Below are 23,872 nucleotides of genomic sequence, written 5' to 3'. Positions count from 1 at the left end.
TATATATTTTTTAGGCACGCATAAGAAACTTTTTATGAAGTTCTATTTATCATTTATTTATTTTAAAAAAAATCCAAATTTTTGTTTTTTTAGACACGCACAAGAAACTTTTTATAAAGTTATAAAAAAGAAAAAAAAAATGTTTTTTTTTTTTTTTTTAGACACGCACATTTTCTCGTGCACACGAGATAGTTTCTCGTGTGCAGGAGAAACTTTTTATAAAGTTATAAAAAAAAAAAAAAAAAGTATGTTTTTTTTTTTTAGACACACACGAGAAACTTTCATAAAGTTTAAAAAAAAAAAGAAATTCACATTTTTTTTTTTTTTAGAGAAACTTTTTATAAATTATTTAAAAAAAAATAAAAAAATTTTTTAGACACGCACGAGAAACTTTTTAGAAAGTTATAAAAAAAAAATTATTATTATTATTTTTTTTTTAGACACGCATGAGAAACTTTTTATAAAGTTCTATTTATCATTTATTTATTAAAAAAAACAATACAAAAATGTATGTTTTTTTTTTTTTAGACACGCACGAGAAACTTTTTAGAAAGTTATAAAAAAAAAATTTTTTTTTTTTTAGACACACATGAGAAACTTTTTATAAAGTTATAAAAATAAAAATAATTTTTATTTTTTATTTTTTTAGACATGTATCCTACACTTTTCTTTTGTAGAGTTTTTTTTTTTAAATGGTCCTCAGTAGTCACGTGCAAATTTGTGTGAATTATGCAAAATTATTTCAATTTGGTCCCCATGAACCATATGAAGTCTTCCCCCCAGGGTCCCCAGTAAGAATGATCAGCACATGACTTCATCAATCCAGAGATTTAAAGACGTGTATGAGCTAACTGGCCAGTGGACATTTTACACCATTTTACCTTTTTATGCCTCCACAACCACAAGTGATGATCAAAAACTTGGTCCCCATTCCAAATGATAACCAGTGTGTGTGTGTGTGTGTGTGTGTGTGTGTGTGTGTGTGTGTGTGTGTGTGTGTGTTTGTGTGTGTGCACACGGGAGAGATTAGCGCTCCGGAATCCTTTTGCAGTTAGAAATAGACAGTCGTCGCCTCACAAAGAGCGTTGGGGAACAACAACAAAAAAGGAACAGCTGGACGGCTTCAAATGACCAGAAAGGGTCTGATTATTGACGTGCCGACAGGAAGTGCTCACAAAAGTGTGTCCAGGACAATTTACCGTAAATGCTCCCAATTAATCATATTATAAAGTTATAAAAAGAAAAAAAAAATTTTTTTTTTTTTTTTTATACACGCACGAGAAACTTTTTTATAAAGTTATAAAAAATAAAAATAAAATTTTTTTTAGACACGCACGTGAAACTTTTATAAAGTTATAAAAAAAAAATAAAAAAAATAATGTTTTTTTTTTAGACACGCACATTTTCTCGTGCACACGAGATAGTTTCTCGTGCGCAGGAGAAACTTTTTATAAAGTTATAAAAAAAAAAAAAAATGTATGTTTTTTTTTTTTTGGACACACACGAGAAACTTTTATAAAGTTTAAAAAAAAAAGAAATTCCAATTTTTTTTTTTTTTTAGAGAAACTTTTTATAAATTATTTAAAAAAAAAAATTTTTTTTTTTAGACACATACGAGAAACTTTTTAGAAAGTTATAAAAAAAAAAAAAAAATTTTTTTTTTTTTTTTTTTTAGACACGCATAAGAAACTTTATGAAGTTCTATTTATCATTTATTTATTTAAAAAAAAATACAAAAATTTGTTTGTTTTTTTTTAGACACGCACAAGAAACTTTTTATAAAGTTATAAAAAAAAAAAAAAAAATTTTTTTTTTTTTTTTTTTAGACGCACATTTTCTCGTGCACACAAGATAGTTTCTCGTGCGCAGGAGAAACTTTTTATAAAGTTATAAAAAAAATAAAAAAAATGTATTTTTTTTTTTTTCAGACACACACGAGAAACTTTCAAAGTTTAAAAAAAAAAAAGAAATTCAAATTTTTTTTTTTTTTTAGAGAAACTTTTTATAAATTATTTAAAAAAAAATTTAAAATTTTTTTTAGACACGCACGAGAAACTTTTTAGAAAGTTATAAAAAAAAATTTTTTTTTTTTTTTTTTAGACACGCATGAGAAACTTTTTATAAAGTTCTATTTATCATTTATTTATTTAAAAAAAAAAACAAAAATGTATGTTTTTTTTTTTAGACACGCACGAGAAACTTTTTATAAAGTTATAAAAATAAAAATATATTTTTTTTATTTTTTTTTTAGACATGTATCCTACACTTTTCTTTTGTAAAGTTTTTTTTTTTAAATGGTCCTCAGTAGTCACGTGCAAATTTGTGTGAATTATGCAAAATTATTTCAATTTGGTCCCCATGAACCATATGAAGTGTTTTCCCCCCAGGGTCCCCAGTAAGAATGATCAGCACATGACTTCATCAATGCAGAGATTTAAAGACGTGTATGAGCTAACTGGCCAGTCGACATTTTACACCATTTTACCTTTTTATGCCTCCACAACCACAAGTGATGAGCAAAAACTTGGTCCCCATTCCAAATGATTACCAGTGTGTGTGTGTGTGTGTGTGTGTGTGTGTGTGTGTGTGTGTGTGTGTGTGTGCGCGTGCGCGCACGGGAGAGATTAGCGCTCCGGAATCCTTTTGCAGTTAGAAATAGACAGTCGTCGCCTCACAAAGAGCGTTGGGGAACAACAACAAAAAAGGAACAGCTGGACGGCTTCAAATGACCAGAAAGGGTCTGATTATTGACGTGCCGACAGGAAGTACTCACAAAAGTGTGTCCAGGACAATTTACCGTAAATGCTCCCGATTAACCGCGCGTGTTCTATACAAGAGTATGTAACCACCAGGGTCTCTGAGGGAAAAACATTGACCGCAGTGTTGTCCCCATACCAATATTTTGGTACCGGTACCGGTATTTTTATTTTGATACTTTTCAATACCTTTCAATACTTTTCTAAATAAAGAGCACCACAAAAAATGTCATTATTGGCTTTCTTTGAACAAAGAATCTTAGTGTACATGAAACATATGTTTATTATTGTCATTTAGTCCTTAAATAAAATAGTGAACATACTAGACAACTTGTCTTTTAGTAGTAAGTAAACAAACTGTCAGGTTCAAACATGGATGACATGTATTAAAACAGACAAGAAGCAAGGAAATAAACAGAGACAGTATTCAATGAGGATAAATGTGTCGACCTGTAACATCTTACAGTGTCACCCACGCTCTAACGAAAAAAAGGTTCACGTCTCCTCTTTTATTTGGATATTCCCTGTTTACATAACAACAGCTGTTTCTAAAGGAATGGGGGGTATGTAAACAGCCATTGTTTTTGGTCACTTTAACACAAAAGAAAAAAATGCCTCGGGCTTGGGCTGGTCCTGGATCGAGCTTGGGCAAGTCTTGGATCACAATAGATAACCCCTCCCGTCTCCTCCCATCGTACACAATGGAATTTTACAAGCCTTTGGCTTGGTGCAACAAAGACAGCCTCTGTCTGCTCGCCGAAAGTTTCCGAAAACGGAAACTTTTGTGATAACTTACACATAATTATTCTAACACAAAGACTCCTAATTAGTCTGCTGACGTATGCAGTAACATATTGTGTCATTTATCGTTCTGCCAAGTGGCCTAGCGGTTAGAGTGTCCGCCCTGGGATGGGAAAAAATATTTTGTGGGGCTAAAAAATATCGATGTAATCATAGTATCGACTAGATACGCTCTTGTACTTGGTATCATTACAGTGGATGTTTGGTGTGGATCCACCCATGGCGTTTGTTTACATTGTGACGGCGGTGAGCTATTGTACCCTCCTACGGTGTGTAGTGAAGCATGTTTAGCTATTCCTCGTCCTCCAGTGATAATGATACATGTAAGAAACGTACTTTATTTGGCGACGATTAGTGATTTAGAAGTAGCTAAAACACTGCCGACGGCGGCTGGACGTTCGCCACTAGCTAGCTAGCCATGTCGTAAAGCACCTCTTCCGTTTCAGTTCACCTTTATCTTGACTTTTTGCACCAAAATGCGTCCATTCTCCCTTTTCTGTCTACACACTGTGTCTGCTTGTAAGTACTCTGTGTGTGTGCGCTGCCCAACATGCTCCTCTGCTCGTAAAACCAGCAATGTCACCACGTGACGACGACGCGCTGTCATGCCCGTTGAAAAAAAAAAAGCGGGGGGCTGGGACCGGTACTTTTTCGAGGCGGTATAGTACCGAATATGATTCATTAGTATCGTGGTACTATACTAGTACCGGTATACCGTAAAACCCTAGTAGAGACATAATATTCAATGCAGCGCTAATATTTTAGTCAATTTAGCAGCAAATTTCACAAACATCTTTATTACGTGTGTCTAAGAGGAGCGTCAACATCTCAAAATATGGGAAATCTCCTGGGAAAATTGGTAAAAGTATGGCATTTTTTTACAACACAATAACTCGCTATCTACTCAATTTGATAACATTTAATAGCAGTTTATGGATACATTGTAAGATTTTCTCTTGAGGAACCCTGAAATATTGAGAACTGACCAGCCAACACACCATAAACTATAGACGACTGCCATGTAACGTCTTAACTTCTTGTTACACTTGAAAGTGATAATATGATCATAATAAAACAAGATGTAACAAATGGACAGCGGTTATCAGAATCAGCTAATTTTTTAAATAAAGAAATTAGATTTTATTCTCAAACAGTTATTTTTTTAACACATATAAGTACGGAAACTTGGTATCATGGAGTTTTAGTATTAGTATGATTTGTCTGTATTATTTATAGTCTGATTAGCAAGAATAATGATCACACACTAACATACTTTAAATATATTTCACAGGCCGCAGGTTCAATAGTGCAAAAAGCCCGCAAACAAGATGTGTTTTTTCCTCAAAAGGGTTACTCCTTCATGGCCCCCTCCATCCTGTTCAAGAGGAACGTGGTGATGGACGACCCGGTCCAGCTTTGCGGCGGCTCCGAGCGTCCGGGCTCGGCTGCTGTCGCCCGCAGCGCCATGATGAAGGTACAAAATGACAATAGATTTTACGCTAACATTTTGGTGACTGAGCTTCTTTTTATTTATTTATTTAAAAAAAAAAAAGTATTTATTTTTATTTTTTTACCATAAAAACAACTTTAGTACCATTTGTCCACACACAGTACTGTATTATAAAAACAACAACCATAGGTTTTGCGGTAGAAAACTGGCAGCTTTGTTGCATGAATATTACCGTAAAAAAAACAGTGGTACTGTTTTTGCATTCCCTTTACAGTAATATGCTGTAAAAAGAAAAAAGCACCTCAAATCTTCCCGTAAAATTCTGGCGACCAAGCTGTCAGTTGTTTACAGTAAGATTAAAAAAAAAAAATGTTTACAGCGTACTGGGGTTGTCTCCATACCAATATTTTGACACCGGTACCAAAATGTATTTCGATACTTTTCTACATAAAGGGAACCACAAAAAATGTCATTATTGGCTTCATTTGAACAAAACATCTTAGAGTACATGAAACATATGTTTATTATTGTAATTTAGTCCTTAAATAAAATAGTGAACATACTAGACAACTTGTCTTTTAGTAGTAAGTAAACAAACAAAGACTCCTAATTAGTCTATGCAGTAACATATTGTGTCATTTATACACCTATTATTTTGTACAAAATTATGAGCTGTAAAAAATTCTTATTAATCCACTTGTTCATTTACTGCTTATTTTCCGTTTCAACATGTTCTATCTACACTTCTGTCAAAATGTAATAATCACTTATTCTTCTCTTCTTTGATACTTTACATAAGTTTTGGATGATACCACACATTTAGGTATGGATCCGATACCAAGTAGTTACAGCAGTGTTTCCCACACATTCATTTATTTGTGGCGGCCCGCCACGAAAGAATTACGTCCGCCACAAAATTAAAAAAAAAAAAAAAAGTTTTTTTTTTTTTTTGTCCTGTCCAGCTTCTCAGGCAAATCATATAGTTGATGTAGATGCCCATATAGGCTGTTCAGATTTACTTTACAAAAGAGAAGTGTAGGATACTTCTCTTGTTGCCTTATTTGTATTTGACCACTACTGTTTTCTGTTTATTTGTTACTGACTGTGGCAGGACACCTCTGCCTCTGTTTCACTTTATGTTGCTGGTAAATAATATGGTTGTAGTAGTAGGCCAAAGTTAAATTATTTAGTATGCACTAATTAAAGGGGCAGAGCTTTAAGAGACATTTTAGCTTTTATATTTTATAAAGATATATTTTTTGTAAGAACCACAATTAATAAATATATTTCAGTGAATAACTTATTGTTCAAATCTGTATATAAATATGTACATAAAGTGTTGTAATTATATTGTAAAATGGATGGATGTTTTAAACAAAACTGTTATTATTAATTAGTAAGTATAAATTTTTTGAGCCTTTTTAGAGAAAATCATATCATTGTAGTATATTATGCAAATTACTCGATGATGTCATGGTGACCACGCCTATAGCCACGCCCCCACCGCCACAGGTATCTTGGCAGTTTATGGGAAACACTGTACAGGATCATACATTGGTCATATTCAAAGTCTTCATGTGTCCAGGGACGTATTTATTGACTTTATAAACATAATATGAGTTTTAAAAAAAGGAAAAAAAGACTTTTGACGACAAAAAATATTGATGTAATCATAGTAGTATCGACTAGATACACTCTTGTACTTGGTATCATTACAGTGGATGTCAGGTGTAGATCCACCCATGGCATTTGTTTACATTGTGACGCCGGTGAGCTATTGTATCCTCCTACGGTGTGTAGTGAAGCATGTTTAGTTATTCCTCGTCCTCCAGTGATAATAATACTTGTACGAAACTTACTTTATTTGTGGCCTTGGAGGCCAGGATTAGTGATTCAGAAGTAGCTAAAACACTGTGGATGCATGTTAGCTGTCTTAAAGCAGCTCTTCCTGAGGGTGTTTCAGTGTTATAACTTCACCTTTATCTTTACTTTTTACGCCAAAATGCGTCCATTCTCCCTTTTCTGTCTACACACTGTGTCTGCTTGTAAGTACTCCGTGTGTGTGCGCTGCCCAACATGCTCCTCTGCTCGTAAAACCAGCAATGTCACCGCGTGACAACGACGCGCCATCATGCTCATTATAAAAAAATATGGCGAACCGGTACTTTTCAAACAGAGTATAGTACCGTTTTTGATTCATTAGTACCGCGATAACAAAATATATAATAATCAAGCGCAAATGCAGTTATGTACATGTAGTACACGTTTAAGTCAGGACTTTGGGAAAGGAATGGCTAAATCAGGCTAGAATGAAGGTTTTAAAATGACCTTCCCAAAGTCCTGACTTAAACGTGTGGACAATGCTGAAGAAACAAGTCCATGTCAGAAAACCAACACATTTAGCTGAACTGCACCAATTTTGTGGTCAAAAATTCAAGCAGAAGCTTGTGGATGGCTACCAGAAGCGCCTTATTGCAGGTAAACTTGCCAAGGGACATGTAAGCAAATATTAACATAGCTGTATGTATACTTTTGACCCAGCACATTTGCTCACATTTTATTAAATACATTTAATAAAGTCAAATACAAATAAGGCAACAAGTGAAGTATCCTACACTTTTCTTTTGTAAAGTAAATCTGAACAGCCTATATGGGCATCTACATCAACTATATGATTTGCCTAAGAAGCAGGTCAGGACAAAAAAAAAAAAAAATTTTTTATAATTTTAAATTTTTTTATTTATTTTTTAGACATGTATCTCGTGCACACGAGAGACTATCTCGTGTGCACGAGAAACTTTCTCGTACGCAGGAGAACATTTTTTAAAGTTATATAAAAAAAAATGAAATTCAATTATTATTATTTTTTTTAAATGTATCTCGTGTGCACGAGAAACTTTTTAAATTTTTTTTTTTTAGACAAGCATGAGAAACTTTAAAGTTATGAAAAAAAAAGAAATTAATTTTTTTTTTTTTTAGACATGTATCTAAGTTTCTCGTGCACACGAGAAACTTTTTATAGTTATAAAAAAAAAAAAATTATTATTTTTTTTTTTAGACATGCACAAGAAACTTTAAAGTTATAAAATAAAAAAGAAATTCTATTTTTTTTTTTTTTTAGACACGCACGAGAAACGTTTTATAAAGTTGTAAAAATAAAAATTCAATTTTTTTTTTTTTTTAGACATGTATCCAACACTTTTCTTTTTTAAAGTAAATCTGAACAGCTGATATGGGCATCTACAACAACTATATGATTTGCCTAAGAAGCTGGTCAGGACAAAAAAGAAAAAAAAAAAGAAAAACAAAAGTGATAAATATTCTTTGGAGCCTCTTTATACATTTTTTTTAATTTTTTGTATTTTTTAGACATGTATCTCGTGCGCACGAGAAACTTTTATAAAGTTTAAAAAAAAAAAAAAATTTTTTTTTTTTATTTTTAGACATGCACGAGAAACTTTTATAAAGTTATAAAAAAAAATAAGAATTTTTTTTTCTCTTTTTTTTAGACATGCACGAGAAACGTTTTATAAAGTTATAAAAATAAAAATAAAAATTCAAATTTTTATTTTTTTTTAGACATGTATCCTACACTTTTCTTTTGTAAAGTAAATCTGAACAGCCGATATGGGCATCTACAACAACTATATGGTTTGCCTAAGAAGCTGGTCAGGACAAAAAAAAAAAGTGATAAATATTCTATGGAGCCCCTTTATAATTTTTTTAAATTTTTTAAATTTTTTTTAGTCATGTATCTCGTGTGCATGAGAAAGTTTCTCGTGCACACGAGAAACTTTTTATAAAGTTTAAAATAAAAAAAATAAATAAAAAAAATAATTCTATTTATTTATTTTTTTCTTTTAGACATGTTTCTCCTGTGCACGAGATACATGTCTAAAAAAAAAAAAAATTATTACATTTTTTTTGCCCCCCTTGTCCCTTTAGGGGCTCCGTAATATTCAAATGTCTTGTACTCTTTTTTTTTGTTGTTGTCTTGTACTCTTGATGAAGTGTCTTCTCCACTCGGCTCCCCGCAGGACTCTCCTTTCTATGTCGGCTACGAGATGGACCTGAAGGACAGCGCTCTCGGCGAGGGAAGCTTCTCCATCTGCAGGCGCTGCACGCACAAGAAGACCGGGCAGAAATACGCCGTGAAAATAGTCAGCAAACGGTACAAAGTCCGGCTGAAAATACTTTTGTGACACTTCCCAGGATTTTCACCAAAAAAAGGGTATGTTGCAGGATGGAGGCGCAGACTCAGCGGGAAATAGCGGCCCTGAAGCTCTGCGACGGTCACCCCAACATCGTCAAGCTGCACGAAATATACCACGACCAGGTAGGCTCGCCGCGGCCTCGTTAAGGAATTAAGCCCGAGAGATTCTCACTAAACACTGTCCCAAAAAGCAGCCCAGATATTTGCACGTAAAAATCCGACAACTTATTTTCCTGTACATTTAAGGACCTCAATCAATCAATCAATGATTACTTAATTTTTTAAGTTATGCACATGTAGATGATGTGTCAGGACAGATCCATTAAGAGTTTGAGCAGAAATATGCTGTATAGGAATTAACTACACACAATAAAAACGTTTACTTTTTGATATCAAAATAAAACACAAAGCAGTTTCACTGCAAAAAGTCAGTGTTCAAAAACAAGGGAAAAAAGTACAAAAATTAGGTGTATCTTACTTGAACTAAGCAAAATTATCTGCCAATAGAACAAGAACATTTGGCTTGTCAAGACTTTCCAAAACAAGTAAAATTAGCTAACCTCAATGAACCCCAAAATAGCTTAAAATAAGTATATTCTCACTAATAACAAGTGCACTTTTCTTGATAGAAAAAACTAACATGAGCCCTTTTTGCTCAGTATGTTGAAAAATATTCTTAAATGAAGTAAATGCTAGTGGCATTATCTTGACATAATGATATGCGCTCGGCATTACATTTCTTGAAACCAGCAAACTTATACTAAAAACTAGTTTATTGTTCCTAACGGAAAGGCAACAAGGCAACCGCTTGTTACTCTCGGGGTCTACGAGCCGCTCAGGCAAATTATATTGTCTAAAAAGGCATTTTTCCATCGATAACATGACATCATCGCGCCAAGTGCGTGCTCTTTCAGTCATTAGTGCGCAAGGAATACAATTTTGTGGAATAGCCTTCATTTCTAAGAACAAGAATAGACTGTCGAGTTTCAGATGAAAGTTCTCTTTTTCTGGCCATTTTGAGCGTTTAATTGACCCCACAAATGTGATGCTCCAGAAACTCAATCTGCTCAAAGGAAGGTCAGTTTTGTAGCTTCTGTAACAAGCTAAACTGTTTTCAGTCAGGACAAAAAAAAAAAAGAACAAAAAAAAAAGATAAATATTCTATGGAGCCTCTTTATAATTTTTTATTTATTTTTTTAATTTTTAGACATGTATCTCGTGCGCACGAGAAACTTTTTATAGTTAAAAAAAAAAAAAAATATTTTTTTTTTTTTAGACATGCACGAGAAACTTTTATAAAGTTATTAAAAAAAAAGGAATTCAATTTTTTTTATTTTTTTTTTGACATGTATCTCGTACGCACGAGAAACTTTTTATAAAGTTATAAAAAAAAAAAAAGATTTTTTATATATATATATATATACGTATATATATATATATATATATATATATATATATATATATATATATATATATATATATATATATATATATATATACGTATATATATATATATATATATATATATATACGTATATATATATATATATATATATATATATATATATATATATATATATATATATATATATATATATATATATATATATATATATATATATATATATATATATATATATACGTATATATATATATATATATATATATATATACGTATATATATATATATACATATATATACGTATATATATATATATGTATATATATACGTATATATATATATGTATATATATACGTATATATACAGTATATATTTTGGAGTGCACACATAAACACGTTACATTTAATCACGACAACTCGCAACAGAGGGGCGGGGAGTTGGGGCCCTGGAGGGTCGACTGCTGCTATGAAGCGCTGCCAGCCGTCCATCACCCCGAGGGGAAACAAGCGGTGGAGAAGGCGTGGGGTGGGGGAGGGTGTGTGTGTGTGTGTGTGTGTATGTGCCCATTGTCTTGGGTGTGATGATGTAATGTTCATAGACTGAGGCCGATCTGCATGCAAGCAAAAGTTCGACTCCAGGTGTCGTTGAGGATGGAATGCGACCGCCCTCACCAGAGGCAAGACAGGGGACATAAGATAAAAGGAAGGAGGTCACGAGAAGACACACTACATGGGAAAATACTAGCAGCTTTAAACATGACTGTGGATTAAAAAAGAACACTTAATATCTCATTCTCACATAAGCTATGAAGACACGCACGAGACACGTTTTATAAAGTTATAAAAATAAAAATTCAAATTTTTTTATTTATTTATTTTTTTAGACATGTATCCTACACTTTTCTTTTGTAAAGTAAATCTGAACAGCCGATATGGGCATCTACATCTACTATATGATTTGCCTGAGAAGCTGGTCAGGACAAAAAAGAAAAAACTTTTATAAAGTTATTAAAAAATATATATATATATATATTTTTTTTAAGACACGCACGAGAAACTTTAAAGTTATAAAAAAAAAGAAATTCAAATTTAAAAAAAAATTTTTTTTTACATGTATCTCGTGCACACGAGAAACTTTTTATAAAGTTATAAAAAAAAAATGTATATATATATATTTTTTTTTTAGACACGCACGAGAAACGTTTTATAAAGTTATAAAAATAAAAATAAAAATTCTAATTCTAAAAAGAGTGCGGGTACTAGACTGGCCCGCCTGCAGTCCAGACCTGTCTCCCATTGAAAATGTGTGTCGCATTATGAAGCCTAAAATAGCAGAAGGGAGACCCCCGGACTGTTGAACAACTTAAGCTGTACATCAAGCAAGAATGGGAAAGAATTCCACCTGAGAAGCTTCAAAAATGTGTCTCCTCAGTTCCCAAACCTTTACTGAGTGTTGTTAAAAGGAAAGGCCATGTAACACAGTGGTGAACATGCCCTTTCCCAACTACTTTGGCACATGTTGCAGCTATGAAATTCTAAGTTAATTATTATTTGCAAAAAAAAATTAATTTTATGAGTTTGAACATCAAATATGTTGTCTTTGTAGCATATTCAACTGAATATGGCTTGAAAAGGATTTGCAAATCATTGTATTCCGTTTATATTTACATCTAACTCAATTTCCCAACTCATATGGAAACGGGGTTTGTAAAATCCTTCGAAGCGTTCTGAACCGAGCCCCCCGATGTTTGACAGTGACTTGGTGTTGGTTTGTAGCTCCACACGTTCCTGGTTCTGGAGCTGCTGGGCGGAGGGGAGCTGCTGGAGCGTATCCGCAGGAAGCGACACTTCAGCGAGACGGAGGCCAGCCGCATCATGCGCAAGTTGGTGTCGGCGGTCAGCCACATGCACGACGTTGGCGTGGTGCACCGGGATCTGAAACCTGAGGTGAGTTGACCCTTTTTTTGTCCTCCCTGTGATGTGGGGGCCCCCCATCACTGAGCGTGTCCTACCCTCAGTAAGTGCGCTGCTACGCGAGGTGATGCGGGCCCCCCACCCCCAAAGCGTGTCCCACCCTCAGTAAATGCGCTGCTACCCGAGCCTGCGTTTTTCCGCGCAAAAAAAAAAAGCAGTGATTACCGCCGCCGGCCTCTCAGTCCAAAAACTGTGCCCCGCAGAACCTGCTCTTCACCGACGAGGGCGAGAGCTCGGAGATCAAAATCATAGACTTCGGCTTCGCCCGCCTCAAGCCGCCGGACAATCAGCTCCTGAAGACCCCCTGCTTCACCTTGCAGTACGCCGCGCCGGAGATACTCAAATACGACGGCTACGACGAGTCGTGCGATCTCTGGAGTCTGGGGGTCATTCTGGTGAGTGGACCGTATAACGGGCTCTCTCTGCATCGTCGGGGGGTAAATGTGAGGAGCTGTGATGAAAAGGCTTTTGAGAGCGTGTGTGTGTGGAGAAAAACCACATCAGGACAGTCCACTACTTTCTTTCAACAATGGCGTGCAGCGCATGCAGCTCTGATCAACACGCTTTTATTGTGTGTGTGTGTGTGTGTGTGTGTGTGTGTGTGTGTGAGGGGGCGTGTCTGTGTTTACTAACACGACACGGCAGAGCCGAAGCCGAGTTTCTTAACATGGAGATATCCTCACTACTTTTCTTTTGTCCGACCACAAAGAAAAGAACATTTTAGTTCAATGTAAGTTGTGTCTCGGATCGAAGATCCTATCCTAGCAATTCAAATCTGGATTACAATGCATCAAAGAAACCGACACCTTCATGTCGCTTCCCATCCTACACAGTGGAGTTTTACACGCCTTTTGATTGGTAAGATCGAAGACAGTTTTTTTGTCTGCTCCCCGGGAACTCATTGACACACAACGTTTTGTGATAACTTACATACAATTATTCTGACAGGCGCCTGTTCAATAAATGACCCCAGCAATCACGGGTTTGCAAGCGAACAACACCAAAGCTTTGGCGTTTCATTGAGAATATAGAATACTACACTCAGCGCTCAAGAATCTGGCAAAATGTGGAAGTACGACTTTGGTAAATGTTGTGCGCGACCAGTCTTCCTCTCAGGGAATAAAACACACTGGTCAATCCCAAGTTCTTTTGGATGACATATATGTTGAGCAAAAAGGACCCCAGAGACAAGAACGGTACAATACCACGTTTTACTGAAGCTTCAGGAGACCAGCCCTTACAATGCGACAATAGCATCAGCAAGCGAGGTCTGAATCCAAACAAAAAGAGTCACCTCTCGCCCAGAAATGAGCGCAGCTGCTTCTTCAGAACACATAAGGAACTGGCCAAAACAGCTCTGTGAGCCGTCAAACAGGAGCCCTTATCTAAAGGCTTAGTGGCCACATGCGTGGACAGCACCTTTTAGCTCTTATTTCCAAAATTGTGTACACTACTGAATTGGGTTCTTTTATGGCCGCTTAAGTGGACACTTATACTGCCATCTGGTGGTGTCAGAAGACTATAACACACAATGGAAAAGTGTAAAAATAATAAATGTATCAAAGATCCTATCCTAGCGATTCAAATCTGCTGAAACAGCTACAAAAGCAACATGTTTCGACGAAGCTAGTAAAGAGAGACACACTTCACCTCCTAAGCCTGGATTTTAACGAGTCACCGCGCGCTGAAGGTACACACACGCCGTCAATTCTCTTATATACTCTTTCATTCTAGACTTCTAGAGTGTTTGATTATCACATCACTCTAAATGTATAGACTATAAAGTTCACAAACATAAAGAGGGATGCTAGTGGGCCAGGCCAATCGTTCCTTTTTCCTAAACTAAAACCGGGGAAATGTGTAGAGTGTTCTGGGCTTCAGACATGATTTTATTTCACAATTCCTTGAGAGAAAAAAACGCCTGGTTAGGCTTTGTGTATGTAGTGTGTGCCTTCCTTGGTTTACAGCAGGGGTCACCAACGTGGTGCCCGCGGGCACCAGGTAGCCCGTAAGGACCAGATGAGTCGCCCGCTGGCCTGTTCTAAAAATAGCTCAAATAGCAGCACTTACCAGTGAGCTGCCTCTATTTTTTAAATTTCATTTATTTACTAGCAAGCTGGTCTCGCTTTGCCTGACATTTTTGATTCTAAGAGAGACAAAACTCAAATAGAATTTGAAAATCCAAGAAAATATTTTAAAGACTTGGTCTTCACTTGTTTAAATAAATTCTTTTTTTAAATTTTTTTTTACTTTACTTCATATAACTTTCAGAAAGACAATTTTAGCGAAAAAATACAACCTTAAAATGATTTTAGGATTTTTAAACACATTTACCTTTTTACCTTTTAAATTCCTTCCTCTTCTTTCCTGACAATTTAAATCAATGTTCAAGTAAAAAAAATTTTTTTATTATTGTAAAGAATAATAAATACATTTTAATTTAATTCTTCATTTTAGCTTCTGTTTTTTCGACGAAGAATATTTGTGAAATATTTCTTCAAACTTATTATGATTAAAATTCAAAAAAATGATTCTGGCAAATCTAGAAAATCTGTAGAATCAAATTTAAATCTTCTTTCAAAGTCTTTTGAATTTCTTTTAAAATTTTTGTTCTGGAAAATCTAGAAGAAATAATGATTTGTCTTTGTTAGAAATATAGCTTGGTCCAATTTGTTATATATTCTAACAAAGTGCAGATTGGATTCGAACCTATTTAAAACATGTCATCAAAATTCTAAAATGAATCTTAACCAGGAAAATGTACTAATGATGTTCCGTAAATTCTTTTTTAAATTTTTTCAAAAAGATTCGAATTAGCTAGTTTTTCCTCTTCTTTTTTTCGGTTGAATTTTGAATTTTAAAGAGTCGAAATTGAAAATAAACTATGTTTCAAAATTTAATTGTCATTTTTTTTCTTGTTTTCTCCTCTTTTAAACCGTTCAATTAAGTGTAAATATCATTAATTATTAATAATAACATAGAGTTAAAGGTCAATTGAGCAAATTGGCTATTTCTGGCAATTTATTTAAGTGTGTATCAAACTGGTAGCCCTTCGCATTAATCACTACCCAAGAAGTAGCTCTTGCTTTCAAAAAGGTTTACAGCTACGTCGTTATTATGCGGTTTGTTACTTATGTATGTTATGTTGCAGCTATTTAAAATAGTTTTGTCAATTTGTTCTGGCCTGAAATTGGCCCAGTTGATCAACACATTATATTATTCTCCAGTGCAATAACAGGACTGAAATGAAGGCTAAAAGGGCATTAAAGGAGGCCTTAAAAAAACAAATATATATATATATATAAGTAACTAAATAGTTACTTTTCACCGTAACGCATTACTTTTTGGTGTAAGTGACTGAGTTAGTAACTGAGTTACTTTTGAAATAAGGTAACTACTAACTGTAACTAGTTACTGGTTTTCAGTAACTAACCCCACACTGGTCCTGATGCTGTGGTTTTTGTCGCACCCCGGGCCCCGCAGTATACCATGCTGTCCGGCCAGGTGCCTTTCCAGTGTCAGGAGCAGAGCCTGACCCACACCAGTGCGGAGGAAATCATGAAGAAAATCAAACAGGGGGACTTCTCCTTCGAGGGCGAGGCCTGGAGGAACGTGTCCCAGCAGGCCAAAGATCTCATCCGAGGTGAGATCGCGGCTCCGGTGTTTCCCGTACATTTTTCAACGTGGGGCCGCCGCGAGTACAAAAACCCCCAAAAGCAGTGAAGTTGTCACGTCGTGTAAATGGTAAATTAAAAAGAGAATACAAAAAATCCTTTCCAACTTATATTCAATTGAATAGACTGCAAAGACAAGATATTTCATGTTCACACTGAGAAACTTTGTTATTTTTGTGCAAATAATCATTAACAAGCCGGCGGCGTTTCTGGGTGTTGTTGATAAATGGCTTTGGCTTTGCATAGTAGAGTTTTAACTTGCACTTACAGATGTAGCGATTGACTGTGGTTACTGACAGGGGTTTTCTGAAGTGTTCCTGAGCCCAGGTGGTGATATCATTTACACACTGACCAAACGCTTGTAAAATATACTCTAGAGCTTTTGTGACCTATTTTGTGACCCAAGATATTTAACATTCGAACTGGAAAACTTTGTTATTTTTTGCAAATATTAGCTCATTTGGAATTTGTTTAAAAAAAGCTGGCACAAGTGGCTAAAAAAGACAGAGAAAGTTGAGGAATGCTCTTAAAAGACTTATTTGGAACATCCCACAGGTGAACAGGCTAATTGGGAACAGGTGGGTGCCATGATTGGGTATGAAAGCAGCTTCCATGAAATGCTCAGTCGTTCACAAACAAGGAACGGGGGCGAGGGTCACCACTTTGTCGACAAACGCCTGAGCAAATTGTTTAAGAACAACATTTCTCAACCAAGCTATTGCAAGGAATTTAGGGATTTCACCATCGACGCTCCATAATATCTTCAAAAGGTTCAGAGAATCTGGAGAAATCACTGCACGTAAGCCATGATATTACGCACCTTGGATCCCTCAGGAGGTACTGCATCAAAAAGCCACATCAGTGTGTAAAGGATATCACCACACGGGCTCGGGAACACTTCAGAAAAAACCACTGTCAGTAACTGCAGTTGGTCGCTACATCTGTAAGTGCAAGTTGAAACTCTGCTATGCAAAGCCAAAGCCATTTGTCAACAACACCCAGAAACGCCGCCGGCTTCGCTGGGCCCCGAGCTCATCTAAGATGGACTGATGCAAAGTGGAAAAGTGTTCTGTGGTCCGACGAGTCCACATTTCAAATTGTTTTTGGGAAATGTGGACGTCGTGTCGTCTGGAACAAAGAGGAAAAGAACCATCAAATTCCAAATGAGCTAGTATTTGCAAAGAATAACAAAGTTTTCCAGTTCGAATGTTAAACATCTTGGTCACAAAATAGGTCACAAAAGCTCTAGAGTATATTTTACAAGCGTTTGGTCAGTGTGTAAATGATATCACCACCTGGGCTCAGGAACACTCCAGAAAACCACTGTCAGTAACCACAGTCAATCGCTACATCTGTAAGTGCAAGTTAAAACTCTACTATGCAAAGCCAAAGCCATTTATCAACAACACCCAGAAACGCCGCCGGCTTGTAAATGATTATTTGCACAAAAATAACAAAGTTTCTCAGTGTGAACATGAAATATCTTGTCTTTGCAGTCTATTCAATTGAATATAAGTTGAAAAGGATTTGTTGTATTCTCTTTTTATTTACCATTTACACAACGTGACAACTTCCCTGCTTTTGGGGTTTGTCTTTCTAATAGCCAATTATGCAAATGATATAATGATGTTATATTGACCCCCCCCCCGCCTCACTAAACACCTGGCCACGCTCCAGCTGCCACAAATGTGTGGCGAAACACCGAGTCCTTCAGGTCTTCTTGTAGTCCCCTCTGACTCGTGGTTTTGCAGAGCTGCTGACTGTGGATCCGATCAAGAGGATCAAGATGTGCGGCCTCCGCTACAACGCCTGGCTGCAGGATGACAGCCAGCTGTCTTCCAACCCGCTCATGACCCCGGACATCCTGGGCTCGTCCACCGTGTCCGTGCACACTTACGTCAAAGCCACCTTTAACGTGAGACACTTTTTTTTTTTTACAGAAGTAGTTCCTATCCAAACCACTTTGTGAGGTCACAGACCTCACAATATTGACCATTTTTTTGGATTATTCAAAGTTGGACACCGTCCATGGGAATTAATGGGAATATATGGGAATTAATGGGAATATATGGGAATTAATGAGAATATATGGGAATGAATGGGAATATATGGTAATGAATGGGAATATATGTGAATGAATGGGAATTAATGGGAATATATGGGAATTAATGGGAATATATGGGAATGAATGGGAATATATGGGAATTAATGGGAATATATGGGAATTAATGGGAATATATGGGAATTAATGAGAATATATGGGAATGAATGGGAATATATGGGAATGAATGGGAATATGTGTGAATGAATGGGAATTAATGGGAATATATGGGAATTAATGGGAATATATGGGAATGAATGGGAATATATGGGAATTAATGGGAATATATGGGAATGAATGGGAATATATGGGAATGAATGGGAATATATGGGAATGAATGGGAATATATGGGAATTAATGGGAATATATGGCAATATATGGGAATTAATGGGAATATATGGGGATAAATGGGAATATATGGGAATTAATGGGAATATATGGGAATTAATGGGAATTAATGGGAATATATGGGAAATAATGGGAATATATGGGAATATATGGGAATGAATGGGAATTAATGGGAATATATGGGAATGAATGGGAATATATGGGAATTAATGGGAATATATGGGAATGAATGGGAATATATGGGAATTAATGGGAATGAATGGGAATATATGGGAATTAATGGGAATATATGGGAATGAATGGGAATATATGGGAATTAATGGGAATATATGGGAATGAATGGGAATATATGGGAATTAATGGGAATATATGGGAATGAATGGGAATATATGGGAATGAATGGGAATATATGGGAATTAATGGGAATATATGGGAATGAATGGGAATATATGGCAATATATGGGAATTAATGGGAATATATGGGGATAAATGGGAATATATGGGAATTAATGGGAATATATGGCAATATATGGGAATTAATGGGAATATATGGGAATTAATGGGAATATATGGCAATATATGGGAATTAATGGGAATATATGGGAATTAATGGGAATATATGGGAACATATGGGAATTAATGGGAATATATGGGAATGAATGGGAATATATGGGAATTAATGGGAATATATGGGGATAAATGGGAATATATGGGAATGAATGGGAATATATGGGAATTAATGGGAATATATGGCAATATATGGGAATGAATGGGAATATATGGGAATTAATGGGAATATATGGGAATATATGGGAACATATGGGAATTAATGGGAATGAATGGGAATATATGGGAATATATGGGAATTTATGGGAATTAATGGGAATTAATGGGAACATATGGGAACATATGGGAATGAATGGGAATGAATGGGAATATATGGGAATTAATGGGAATATATGGGGATAAATGGGAATATATGGGAATATATGGGAATTAATGGGAATTAATGGGAATATAAGGGAATTAATGGGAATATATGGGAACTTTAATATTTAAAGTTCTAATTAATATATATATATATATATATATATATATATATATATATATATATATATATATATATATAAATAATTAATATAATATATATTATAAATATATATATAATTTATGTAATATATATATAATATATATTATATTAATTATATATTATATATTATATAATTAATGTAATATATATACAGTATATATATAATACACATTATATTAATTATATAACATATATATATATATATATATATTTATATATATATATATATATATATATATATATATATATATATATATATATATATATATATATATATATATATATATATATATATATATATAGATGTAAACAAAATTTTTTTTTTCCGTGGGACATCCCACAGCCAGATTGTGTTGCTGTATTGTCCGCAGCCTGGTGCTATTGTGCTAAGCTGCTCACTGACATGCACTTCCTGTGTCGCAGGCTTTCAACAAATGCAAGCGGGAGGGCTTCCGCCTGCAGACGGTGGACAAGGCGCCGCTCGCCAAACGGCGGAAGATGAAGAAGACCAGCACCAGCACGGAGACGCGCAGCAGCTCCAGCGAGAGCACCCAATCCTCGTCCTCCTCATCCCAGTCCCAGGAGAAGAACTTTGCCGAGGGCGACGGCCACCTGCCGCCCGCCACGACCCCCGTCAGCACGCCCGCCGCCCTGGGGACGGACTCCGAGCACCAAGAGCCGCCCCCGCCCGCTTTTCACTTTTCTGACGGGAAGTGACGGAGGACCCGGACCTTCACGTTCACCTTCGATCTTTTTTTATTAATTTTTTTTTGCATGGATGTCATCCTGCACGTCTCTAAAGGCAAGCATGCAGCAGGAGCGGCAACCTCAGTATCCAAGCAACCTCCACTAGCAATAGCTTGACAACACACACACACACACACACACACACACACACACACACACACACACACACACACACACACACACACACACACACACACACACACACACACACACACACACACACACACACACACACACACACACACACATTCTTGTATTTGTTACCTTCTTGAGACGTGAGAAAAATGCCTCCCTCTTTAGGACCAGCCTTTCTAGATATATAAAGATGTGTATTTACAACATTAATAATATATACATACTATGCAAATATAAAAAGGGTAAGCTTTTAGTTAATTTTTATTTATTTTAATTTTTTCTTTATTGGTTTTTCTTTATTTTTATTTACTTCAAGTTATTACAGTATGTCTCTATATACATATTTTATTTTTTAAATTAAATTTGACCAAAGGGGGCGCAATTTCTTACACACACTTGTTATTTCATATGTTGACCAGAGGAGGAGCACTTTTAAAACCGAAATTTTGAAAAATCCCCTCCTTTTTGGGACCACCCCTAATTGTGATAGATTTCACCAGCAGGGGTGCAAATGAGACATTCTCTATCAGATGCGATGGTTTTGCGTATTAGGACCATGGTCTCGGTCCTAACTTGTTCACACCTCTTTATATGGAAGCTACTTTTTCTTGTTGATGTCTCGAGAAGGGCAGAAATACAAGAAGAAACACATTCGTGTATTTCTTACCTTCCTAAGACTTCCGAAAAATTCCTACCTCTATAGCAGTGTTTTTCAACCACTGTGCCGCGGCACACTAGTGTGCCGTGAGATATTGTCTGGTGTGCCGTGGGAAATTATGCAACTTCACCTAATTTATCCCAAAAATATTTTTGGCAAATCAATAATTAGAATCTGCCAATAATGTGCCGTTGCTTAGTGTCTGTGCTGTGTAAAACTCGGCAGGGTAACCACGTAATACTCCATGTCAGTAGGTGGCAGCATTGCTTTGTAAAAGTCGGAATGTGTCGGGTGAGACGAGGATGGTTTGTTGTGATCCCGATATGCAGACCACAGTGGGAGGCAGGGTGCAGGTAAAAAGGGTATGTAATGCTTAAACCCAAAATGAACGAAAGGAAAAGGCTATGCAAAACAAAAGTCAAACTGAACTGGCTACAAAGTAAACAGAGACAGAATGCTGGACGACAGCAAAAACTTACGGTATCCACAAAGTACATCCGTACGTGACATGAAAATCAACAATGGCCACACAAAGAAGGATAGCAACAACGTAAATAGCCTTGTTTGCTAACACAAAGCAGGTGCGCGGAATAGCGCTCAAAGGAAGACATGAAGCCACTACAGGAAAACACCGGCAAAACAGGAAGGGCCACCAAAATAAGCAAGACAAGAACTAAAGCACTACACACAGGAAGACACCAACACACTCAAAATAAGACACGACGACTTGGTGGAGTTAATTTTTTAAAGTTTTCTGCTGGTGGTGTGCCTCCGGATTTTTTTTATGACAAAAATGTGCCTTGCCTCAAAAAAGGTTGAAAAACACTGCTCTATAGGACCGCCCTTTCTAGATACAGTATATAAAGATGTGTATTTACAACATTAATAATATATACAAACTATGCAAATATAAAAAAGGCAAGCTTTTAGTTAATTGTTTGTTTTGTTTTTGGAATTTTTTGTTTGTAATTGTTTTTTATCTTCATTATTTACTTCAAGTTATTACAGTATGTCTCTATCTACATATTTATTTATTTATTTATTTAAATAAATTTTGGCCAAAAGGGGGCGCATTTCAATTTCTTACACACACTTGTTATTTCATATGTTGACCAGAGGAGGGATCACTTCAAATTTTTTACACACACTTGTTATTTCATATGTTGACCAGAGGGGGAACACTTAAAATTTTTACACACACTTGTTATTTCATATGTTGGCCAGACGGGGAGCACTTCAAATGTTTACACTCACTTGTTATTTCATATGTTGACCAGAGGAGGGATCACTTCAAATTTTTACACACACTTGTTATTTCATATGTTGACCAGAGGGGGGAACACTTCAAATTTTTACACACACTTGTTATTTCATATATTGACCAGAGGAGGGATCACTTCAAATTTTTACACACACTTGTTATTACATATGTTGACCACAGGAGGGAGCACTTCAAAATGTTTACACACACTTGTTATTTCATATCTTGACCAGAGGAGGGATCACTTCAAATTTTTACACACACTTGTTATTTCATATGTTGACCAGAGGGGGAGCACTTCAAAATGTTTACACACACTTGTTATTACATATGTTGGCTAGAGGGGGAACACTTTAAATTTTTACACGCACTTGTTATTTCATATGTTGACCAGCGGGGGATCACTTCAAATGTTTACACTCACTTGTTATTTCATATGTTGGCCAGAGGGGGAGAACTTCAAAATGTTTACACACACTTGTTATTACATATGTTGGCCAGAGGGGGAACACATCAAAATTTTAAGATTACACACACTTGTTATTTCATATGTTGACCAGAGGAGGGATCACTTCAAATTTTTACACACACTTGTTATTTCATATGTTGACCAGAGGGGGAGCACTTCAAAATGTTTACACACACTTGTTATTACATATGTTGGCCAGAGGGGGAACACTTTAAATTTTTACACGCACTTGTTATTTCATATGTTGACCAGCGGAGGATCACTTCAAATGTTTACACTCACTTGTTATTTCATATGTTGGCCAGAGGGGGAGAACTTCAAAATTTTTACACACACTTGTTATTACATATGTTGGCCAGAGGGGGAACACATCAAAATTTTAAGATTACACACACTTGTTATTTCATATGTTGACCAGAGGAGGGATCACTTCAAATTTTTACACACACTTGTTATTTCATATGTTGACCAGAGGGGGAGCACTTCAAAATGTTTACACACACTTGTTATTACATATGTTGGCCAGAGGGGGGATCACTTCAAATTTTTTACACACACTTATTTCATATGTTGACCAGAGGAGGGAGCACTTCAAAATGTTTACACACACTTGTTATTACATATGTTGACCAGCGGGGGATCACTTCAAATGTTTACACTCACTTGTTATTTCATATGTTGGCCAGAGGGGGGAACACTTCAAATTTTTACACACACTTGTTATTACATACGTTGGCCAGCGGGGGAACACTTCAATTTTTTACACACACTTGTTATTACATATGTTGACCAGA

The 23,872-nt window shown here is 35.7% G+C and overlaps 1 protein-coding gene across 2 annotated transcripts in view; it reads left to right on the top strand.

The window, feature by feature from the left end:
* rps6ka5 (ribosomal protein S6 kinase, polypeptide 5) overlaps positions 1–20,797 on the top strand; it is a 63,876-nt gene extending 43,079 nt beyond the window's left edge. For both annotated transcript variants that reach the window (XM_062040981.1, XM_062040982.1), the window contains 8 exons: positions 4,906–5,031; positions 9,045–9,178; positions 9,250–9,343; positions 12,398–12,568; positions 12,799–12,990; positions 16,079–16,238; positions 18,021–18,184; positions 20,232–20,797. In XM_062040981.1, coding sequence (XP_061896965.1) covers positions 4,906–5,031; positions 9,045–9,178; positions 9,250–9,343; positions 12,398–12,568; positions 12,799–12,990; positions 16,079–16,238; positions 18,021–18,184; positions 20,232–20,525 — 1,335 coding nt within the window. In that variant the 3' untranslated portion in view covers positions 20,526–20,797. The remainder of the gene's footprint in view (positions 1–4,905; positions 5,032–9,044; positions 9,179–9,249; positions 9,344–12,397; positions 12,569–12,798; positions 12,991–16,078; positions 16,239–18,020; positions 18,185–20,231) is intronic.
* The last annotated feature ends 3,075 nt before the right edge of the window (positions 20,798–23,872 follow it).

Source organism: Entelurus aequoreus, linkage group LG03, assembly GCF_033978785.1.
Source record: "Entelurus aequoreus isolate RoL-2023_Sb linkage group LG03, RoL_Eaeq_v1.1, whole genome shotgun sequence".
In the NCBI taxonomy this organism is placed as follows: domain Eukaryota; kingdom Metazoa; phylum Chordata; class Actinopteri; order Syngnathiformes; family Syngnathidae; genus Entelurus; species Entelurus aequoreus.
This window is presented reverse-complemented; position numbering and strand designations above follow the sequence as displayed.